The 10,000-nt window shown below is 34.6% G+C and overlaps 1 protein-coding gene and 1 pseudogene across 1 annotated transcript in view; both read right to left on the bottom strand.

Moving 5' to 3' along the window:
* The window catches only part of LOC137615945 (protein Star-like), a 34,133-nt pseudogene extending 25,368 nt beyond the window's left edge, over positions 1-8,765 (bottom strand).
* A 1,112-nt stretch (positions 8,766-9,877) lies between these two features.
* The window catches only part of LOC137615944 (uncharacterized), a 1,023-nt gene continuing 900 nt past the window's right edge, over positions 9,878-10,000 (bottom strand). Inside the window, exon 1 of the mRNA XM_068345629.1 lies at positions 9,878-10,000. This exon is cut by the window's right edge and continues 900 nt beyond it. Coding sequence (XP_068201730.1) covers positions 9,878-10,000 — 123 coding nt within the window.

Below are 10,000 nucleotides of genomic sequence, written 5' to 3'. Positions count from 1 at the left end.
TCCAAATTTAACAATTTCATTATCATTTTCCCATTTTTTTTTCTTAATATTTATTTTAGTAAATATTTTTCCCCATGTAATGCTAAAACAGGGTTCATTATGATGGTTTTGATTTCAAATATTTTTACGGGTAATATCTATCTTTTTTTACTTAATAATTGTTTTGTATAAAGTTAGATGCGTCATAGTTTGTGTTTAATTGAAAGATAAGGCCAGTTAATGTATTGCCTTATTTATTATAGAAATACACATACCTTACATTCATTCGCTTGATATTTCTGTGCAAAACTGAATGTTCGTCATGATTTCTAGTGTTTTTTTGGAAGCAAAAATCTATTGTTGGTATTATAACTGTTCATTTGGAAGAGCATGCCAGGTAATATACGGTGCTTAACTAATTATAGAAAAAGATATACCCTATAATATAGAAAAGGATATACCATACATTATAGAAAAAGATATACCGTACATTATCCTCATATTTGTGTGTGATGCTAAATGATGGTATGTGTTCTTAAATGTTTTTCAAGAAGTATGTCCTTGAAAGATATAAATGCGATAAGTCACAGACACCTGGATTAGCGTTCCTGGCTTAGTATCCTTTACCGATGAAGGGTCCTCTCAACACCAGATGTTTATAAATGACAGAGGATTAACTTAAAGCTTACTCAGATCGACAAGGTCAAATTTTCCTTAACAATAAAGATTTTATCGGCCTTAGTTCTCTCGGGAGACATATATATAGTAGGTACTCGATAGTATAGCTCCAGTTGAGTTGACCCAACTTGACTGAACTTGACTCTGCTGCAGTGTGCTCACGGCAATCAAGCAAAACAGTATAGGCCTACCCGTCCTGACTCCTGAGTCCCTACAGTCGTTCAACATTATCTCCATTAACAGGTAATTATAGTGCGTGTGTAGTTCTTCCCGATTTCATATTTTGTGAATTTTTTTTGTGTTTATTTAATGGAACCTCTCAGCTGGGTAATTCGCTTGTTTCCGTGTACATCTTGCAGTGTAATATATAAAGTGTTCCAATATTTCTTCTTCATGGCCACACATACATTTTTCTTCTTCATGGCCACACATACATTTTGTATCTTTATTTTTGTATCTGCCTCTCCAATTTAAATCTAGTGTCTGTTCTTGCCTTTATCAACAGCTTGGATTTTAACGTTTCATTAAACCAGTTAACTTCTATTTCTTTCTTATAATGCTTATATATTCTTAGTGTTTCTTTCTCTTATATTTCCGACTTCCACATTTTGGTGTCTACATTTCTTACTTTCTCTTTCAATTTTGCAATAGACAGTATAGCTCCAGTTGACCCAACTTGACTGAACTTGACTCTGCTGCAGTGTGCTCACGGCAATCAAGCAAAACAGTATAGGCCTATCCGTCCTGACTCCTGAGTGGCTACAGTCGTTCAACATTATCTCCATTAACAGGTAATTATAGTGCGTGTGTAGTTCTTCCCGATTTCATATTTTGTGAATTTTTTGTGTTTATTTAATGGAACCTCTCAGCTGGGTAATTCGATGCAGACGCCTCGACAAAAGTAACGTAAAACATGCCCGAGTTTGTTCTCTTCATTTCCAACATTTTGAAGGTGATGTAAAGTCGCAGATACGTGGAGTTCCTCCAAAATGCTTAAAGAGCACAGCTGTGCCATCAATTAATTAATTGATGCTATTGTTTGTGGCCTAGGACCTTCTAATATGAGAATATGGAAGCATTTTTGTATAAACCCGATCAACTCGAATAGAATTTCACTTAAAACACTCAACAGAAAATAGAGAAATATTTGTTTTTGCAGATACACCTCATATGCTTAAGTTATTTAGAAATCTTTGCTAAAATCAGTATTTTCTTCAGAATCTGCGATTTATATAAAAAAAAAACTTATAGATAAAAAAGATACCAGCACAAAGCGAATACTAAGAAATTAAAAAGAACATCTTATGAAAGATTTTTTTTTGTCATAAAATATTTGTTGAAGTAAAGACGTTTTGTCATAATATGTTCAAGTAAAGAAGTTTTGTCAAAAATTATTCGTTCAAGTCGAGACTATCCCAAGCTGTTTTTTTATTTGTTAGATGATTTATTTTTACTTAAATATATATATATATATATATATATATATATATATATATATATATATATATGTATATATATATATATATATATATATATATATATATATATATATATATATATATATATATGTATATATATATATATATATATATATATATATATGTATATATATATATATATATATATATATATATATATATATATATATTATGTATATAGATATGTAGTATATTCTATTTTCTACTAAATAACGAAAAGTATATATGTATTTATTTTCTTCGTAATTCTGATATGTAAATAAATCTTGTGAATGTTTGATTATAAAATTTATTATGTTATGGTTGGATGTTTCTGTGTTACAACTTAACCAAATCACAGTATCATTTGTCCAAAGGTCGTCAGTATGGCTGCTGAACAGAAATCCGACAACCTCGACATCATCTTTGAATACGTAGTTAATTCTAATTACCCACACGGGGCTTCGAAAAACGAAAAAGCCAATATTCGAAGACTAGCAAAAAAATACTCATCTAATTGTGGTCAGCTGTACTACCACCACAGAACTGTGAGATCATCATCTACGTCTGACGCTGGTGATGTAGAACTCCTTGTCATCCGAGACCGAGAAGAACAGCGCAGAATCATCGCCAGTGTTCACCAAGGTGCTGGCAACAGCGACACGGCGCGTTGTATGAGCGGTCACGTCGGCATACACAAGACTAGAGCAAAGATCCTGGAACGTTTTTATTGGAAAAACGTGAGCGCCGATGTCCGTGATTTTGTCACGGCATGTGACAGATGCCAGAAAGTAAACCCCCTTCAACAAACGGAAGTTGCTGAACTGCATCCTGTGCCTGTCCCGAGTGAGGTAATGGTGCAAATCGGCGTCGACATCACTAACATGCCCAAGACAGAAGACGGATACTGCTGTGTTGTTGTCGCCATGGACTATTTCTCAAAATGGCCAGAGGCACGTGCTCTTAAAGACCACACAGCCGAGAGCGTTGCAAAATTCTTGCTCGAAGAAATCATCTGCCGTCATGGGTGTGTCAACATCCAGATCAACGATCAAGGACGTGAATTTGTAAATCAGGTATCATCTGCGCTACATGACATGACAGGCACGATGCAGCACATTACTAGCGCCTACCATCCTCAAGCCAACGGCCTCGTCGAACGCCATAACCGGACCATCAAGGATTCTCTCGTCAAATGCCATGAGAACCGTGAGAACTGGGTAGACTGTATTCATGCAGTACTCTTCGCATATCGCACGTCAATACACGCCTCGACAAAGCTTACTCCCTTCAAGGTAGTCTACAATCGGCAGGCCGTCCTTCCAGTTGAGCTATAACACTGTCAGCCCCGTGACGACGAGGTCATCGAGGAGAATCCGGACGACTGCCAAGCAGCTACGATTGCTGCGACCGTTGATGCCATGACATCGATTCGAGACAGGATGTTGTCAAAGGTTAAAGCAAACATCAACACCGCACAACAGACGCAGAAAATGCAGTACGACAAACGGCGCGAAAACACATCGTACAATGTAGGGGACAAAGTCCTCTTGAAAAATCTTGTTAGAGTTGACAGGAAAGGTGGCCGTTTCCAGGAACGGCGCACTGGGCCATACGTCGTCTCAGGTGTGTGTGGAAAGAACACATATAAGCTGTCAAACAACAACGTCGAACTGAAGAAAAAGGTCAACGGTACCAATTTGGTGAGGTACAATGAACCGCAGATGATATCAAAGCGCCAGACCGACGACCCAGCTGCTCCACCCAAGAAGCGCACCAAGACTGATAAACAGCCTGCACGTTCTCTTGCAGAAACCGTCCGTGGACAGGACCCAAGTCAGCCCTGATTGCCAAGAATGTCAACGAACTCCAACTACTCATTTATTTTGTTAACTATTATCCTGTTCAAAAGACGTGTATGTATATATATATATATATATATATTTGTATAAATAATAAAATAATCAACACCATATATTCTGAGTGATTTTTGTGTCAATTTCTCCAGGCATATTGCCGCCCGAAGCTCATGCACCTAAAGAACATGAATGAAATCTATAGAAGATAGAAAAAAATAAAAAAAAAAATAAAATCTCGACAATCACGCGCACACTGAAATAAAATAAAGTTTTACCTCGCCGTGATCACTAAACCTTAAATGAAAGTCTGTAACTTCAAATATTGTGTATTAGGGAATTATATGACACTTTAAGTCTTAAATACGAAAATATCGACAATCACACGAACAGAAATAAAATAAAATTTTACCTCGCCTTTATCACAAAACCTTGAATTACAGTCTGTGACTTTTAACGTGTCAAATAATTCACTAATACACAATTTTTGGTCTTAAATACCAGATTAAACTACTTTTCCTACTGCTGCGAAGCCAACAATAAATGCATGATACATATTTGCGATGTCACATGAATTATTTATCATTTTGATGAGGGGGTAACTTGAAAACAGAGGGGGTAACTTGAAACCGGTTTCAAACTACCCCCCCCCCGTAATCTGAAACCGGTTTCAAGTTACCAGGGGGTAATTTGAAACTGGGGGTAACTTGAATCCTTTACACCGGTTCCCACCGTGTGGCCCAAATTACCGTAAGATATATCATTAATTTATTTGAGACTGAAACAAAGGTAATTTTCGAATGAAACTAGATTTTTTTTTCTGTACCTAAGCCAATTTCTTTACTAAAGTTTTTCCCGTGTTCTATTATAATGCCAACACAAGTACCATAAAGATCTCGTTTAGAGTAAAAATACAAACACGGACTAAACCGAGTACCATAACTGCTGTAAGTCTTAAAAGTAGCACATTGTTACAATCACGCACTCCAGTATCATAAAAGGCCTATTAAAAGTAGAAAATTAAGTACACAATAACGGTACATAACGAGGTAGATTAAAAGTACCACATTTTAAAACCTTACCCAAATTCCTAAAAGAAGTCAAAGTAGAAAATTAAGTACAAACACACCTATAACACTATTAATGGCCTCATTAAGTGAAAATAGTATCAGTATCAATTATTTCATTTAGTACAAGTACCATATACATAAAGAAATAAGAGTAACGCATTAAGTACTATCTCGCTATAACCATTCACCACACCGAAGTAAGTTGGAAAAATAAAACATACCATAAGCACCATAAAGAAATACAAAAAGTAATGCATAAGCTTAAAACATACGTCTATGCACAGTAGGCCTACATAGTGGTATATCAACAGTAGAACATCAAGTACGACCACGCAATATTACATTAGTACCACAACGAGAAAAATTGAAAGTGGCACTATATTTCAAAGCGCGTACCAGAAGTACCATAAACAGCTCTAAAAAAAGTAAAAGTACAAACGCGCATTGTAACCGAGTACCACAACAAGGTTAATTAAGATTTGAAAAAAAAAAACGGACTTATGTACCATAAAAATTGCTAAGGAACTTAGCACGTCAAATTTGAAACGCGAACCATAAATAGCGTAAAAATTACCATTGAACTCACGCATAAAAATCTCTAAACGCACCATAATTATCATATGCCGCTTATATGTAGATAAATATACAAAACACCATAACTTAATACAATAACAAACTACACACCTTACGAGTTCTCCGGGTTTGTTGAACTTGTTCAATAAGACCCACAAATTCAATATGACCATATTCAATAAGGAGATACACACCTCGGCTTGGCGTAGCAGTACCTGAAAATTAAAGAACAATCTCAACTCCTATACTACAAGATTATACATATAAAAGTTTACACTAAAACAAGGGGTTGCTAAATTGTCATTTGCAAGGAACTTCAAGTAAGATTCGGTAAAGTTATAGAATGATGAAATAAACGCCCTTAAAAAAAATCTTTTTTGGAGCTTTGGACGTTTCTGATAACTTTCCTAGCAAAAATCCATAGTTAGAGAGTTATGGTGGTTCTACTATCACAAACAAAAGCAAAACTCCTTAGAATATAGTGCACTTGTCTAATTGTGTTTACATTTAAATGTGCTTAAAACTTAGTGTCTGTCAAAAATCGTAAAAAAGTAAATAAAAAACTCAACTGTCAAGACACTGGAGCTTTTGTTTACAAGGACTTATACGCATAGAAAACGGAGTTTCTATCCCATTTTCTACGGAGTCGTTCGTAGTGTTCATCGTATTACAAATACCTCCTTGATCGAGCAAATGATTCACTGTTTTTTTTTTTTTTTTCCTCTCTGCCCTATGATCACTTCGTTCGCGAACAAACATTATCTCGCTGCTATGTTCTGGTATGCGAACTTGTTCGCTACGCACGTTAGCCCCCTGGGTAGTATTTAGGCGTTAATTTTCAATACAAGTTTAAAGAGGTGAATACACACCCAACAAAGGGGTTAGATCATTAGATGCAGCTTCGCGCTCCAGCATCAGTTCGAACATGGACCTGCTTACATTCCCGATAATCTCACTAAAAGTGATTAAATATATCAACACATTCCTACCCTAACCATTAATTAACATCAATAAAATAAGAGCTAGAATATACTGCATATTCCAATGTTGAAAATAAATAAAGGTTTAAAATATAAAACGTTAGCGCCCCTTTACTCTGTTCGAACTAGCAACTTAGGGTAGAAGCATCACCATCACCTATCAGCGTTCCTACACTACCAATGTGCTTTGACAAAAGGAAGTTTTTATCTTTTTATTTTTAAATCTAACTTCGTTAAGATAGATTTCCATAGTATATAGTGTTCAAAATATTGTATTTACAAAAATCTATTCAATTATACGAGTTACATTATCGTAACTAATATTGCACCATTCTATAATTGAACTTAAAAATTCCAAGATATCGGGACCAAAGCAGACCTTCACATATTTAAATTTACATAACGCAAAATTGGTAATGTAAACAAGTGGTTACTCATTTTTGTCAAACTTAAAAAAAACAAACAAAAAAGTAACCAGGGTTCGAAAGAGGGTAAAATTATAGTCATGGACGGAATAACATTTCTGAACAGAAAAAAAAAAATAATATTTTTCCTGCAGTTAATAATATGCTCTAACTAAATTTGACCATTACAACAGAAAATAAACTGAAAAACCCGCTAGACCGTTTAAAAACGGGGATATTTTTTTTTTCTTTTGGAAATCTAATGTATTTTGCTTCTCCATGCGCTTCCTTCGCTCGCGGAAAAAGAAAAAAATAAACTTTATTACTGGTACGAGGTACATGCCGAGCAGCGAACGTTAATCCCATTGAATATTATTTCTTAGATAATCAAGTTTTTATTTGCAGTGAAAATAAGTAATTTTCGATGACAATTACATATTTCTATTGGACACCTAACCTATATTAGAAAGGCTTCTCCCGTCCGTAACTATAATAAAACCCCACAGAGGTTTGCTATTAACACAACCTACTTGAGCCAAGCAGAAGATTCCGATTCGCAGCGTGTTGAAGTACTGCAATTCACGAAATTCTTGAATAATACCATAAAAACAAACTATTTAACAACACACTTCATCGCAACCGTTGTAAAATTATTTACTAGATTAAACATCCCTCGGAATGCCTAATGTCTAACCCAAGGGTGACGGTGTCAGACGGACTACTAACTCTTAAAATGACATCACCAGGCAAGGACGATATAATATTACAATAGAAACTGACACTGGATATTTTGTCTTTGTAGATGTTTAAACCTTAAAATTCAATCAAGATGAGTAACTTGGGCCAAACTACAAATCGACAATTCGGTGCTTTTCATTATATTGAATATTTTGTATCTCTCTCTCTCTCTCTCTCTCTCTCTCTCTCTCTCTCTCTCTCTCTCTCTCTCTCTCTCTCTCTCTCTCTCTCTCTCATAGAAATATGGCTTCAATTGCAGTACATTTAAAGGCGTATTGTCCACATGAGCTTCTTTGGCCGTTTGCAGTGATAGTAGACCCTTATTATAAATCAAGGATTATATTCTTTCATAAGACAAATAGGAGTCTGGTATTTATGGTATCGATTGACAATTGGGCCTGAGATGAGAGTTAAATGGACTAAGTGTGTAATGAAATATGAAAAAAAACTAAGCATTTCGTGTAGGGAAAATATTTCATAAGGTACATTTCATAGGAAACTTAAATTGAATACAATTATACAGATGGATGGATAGCTTGTAAACTAAACAGACAGAAGAAACGGTTAAAACATATAGACTGGGAAGATCATATAGATATCTCAACACATTATGATTCATGATTTATAAGTATCATTTTATTTACAGAAGCGATCAAGATCCGTATAGATTTATAATCAGTGACACAAAATCACACAGTTAAAACAGATTCATACACTGCCATCTGTTGGCTAAAATATACAGCATAGTTAGAAAAAGAAAAAACAAACTTAACCTTTCCTGAAAATAAATGTAATTGGTATATTCGAAATTATTTTAATTCATACAGTATTTTCATTCTTTTTTTTTTTAATGAAAACATATTTCCTAATCGTAGAATATTTTAAAATTTTTATCTTTAATAAAAAGAATACGCTGATTCTGATACATTCATAAACGGCTGTATAAATAATCTGTCCTTTTCTTATATAAGAAAATATGATTTATTTTACCTCCATTGCGATTTTCTTGCGAGGCCTGTAGATTCTTCATACCGTTGCTAGTGTTCTAAAACCAGATAAAATGTTGACCAAATCGAAAAACGCAAACGGCTTGCACTTTTTTCACATCAAGCATAACAAAATATATTCCAATTATTATATTTCTTTTACGTTATAACTATTTTTTTCACATTTATATCTAATTATGGCAATTTCACAGGATTGTTTATGAAGAATATATACAGACCATAGCTAACGTTTTACAAATATCACAGACGAGAACCAGTTCGTTTATAAGAGGTTTGCTTTCATGTTTATTAAGACTATTTCCATACCTGTGTACACCCAAAGCACTGAGTATTTACTTACTTGAGTAACAGTTCATCATCACAATACCCAGCGGAAAGGTAACAATATCGGATCACTCTCTGGAGAGTTCGCATGTAGGTTAAGGATATCAACATGACGGAACTAGAGGGGCACTCAGTAGTGAACATGTCTTCGCCTCGCTAAGCAGTCTTATTTTGCTCTTAACTTCACTGCGTACTTGTACTTCGATGATTTTTTTTTTTCGAAATTTAATGGAGTTTTCCATAGGTCATACCCCACATGTCCACCAAGTTTCGTCGGAATTAGTTCAGTAGTTTTTTTTACGTAATGTTGTTCACAAAAAATAAACATGACAAAATATTTGTTATTTAATTAACATTACGATTATTCCCAAAAGTACTGCTGCGTACATGTACTTTGGTGTATTTTATCCAAAATGTTTCAGATTGACCCTTGGCTCTTACCCAACGCGACTACCAAGTTTGGTCAAAATCGGTAGAGTAGTTTTTATGTAAAGTTGCTCACAAATAAATAAAATTAAGAAACACAAAATCTTCGATTTTGGCGAAGGCAACTAGAATGTTGTTAGTCACACAAAGAATAGGTGCAGACAGTAAATGGATCAAAACGAGAACTGAGACCCTATATTTCCACCTTATTGTTCTATACTTCTGCAAACTCCCTATAATATTGTTGCATTTCTAATTTTTCTTTAGTTTCTGTTGATTAGAAAAAATAATCCAGCCATTTTCATTTACAATAAAGATAGGTAACATTTCTCAAAGTATATTTTTCTTAATCACGGGAATTCCAGTACCTATAAAACAACTTACACTATATTTTCCTGCTATCATTTTCAACCTCAATCAATGAGTTGTTCACCATTGTCTTCCTATCTTTATAACTGGTAATGGTCCTCGTAGCAATAACATCATCTTTTAAAACAAATATGTAATT

This window comes from Palaemon carinicauda, chromosome 22 (genome assembly GCF_036898095.1).
Source record: "Palaemon carinicauda isolate YSFRI2023 chromosome 22, ASM3689809v2, whole genome shotgun sequence".
NCBI lineage: Eukaryota > Metazoa > Arthropoda > Malacostraca > Decapoda > Palaemonidae > Palaemon > Palaemon carinicauda.
Note: the sequence above shows the minus strand (reverse complement) of the source record. Positions and strands in the feature narration are given on the sequence as shown.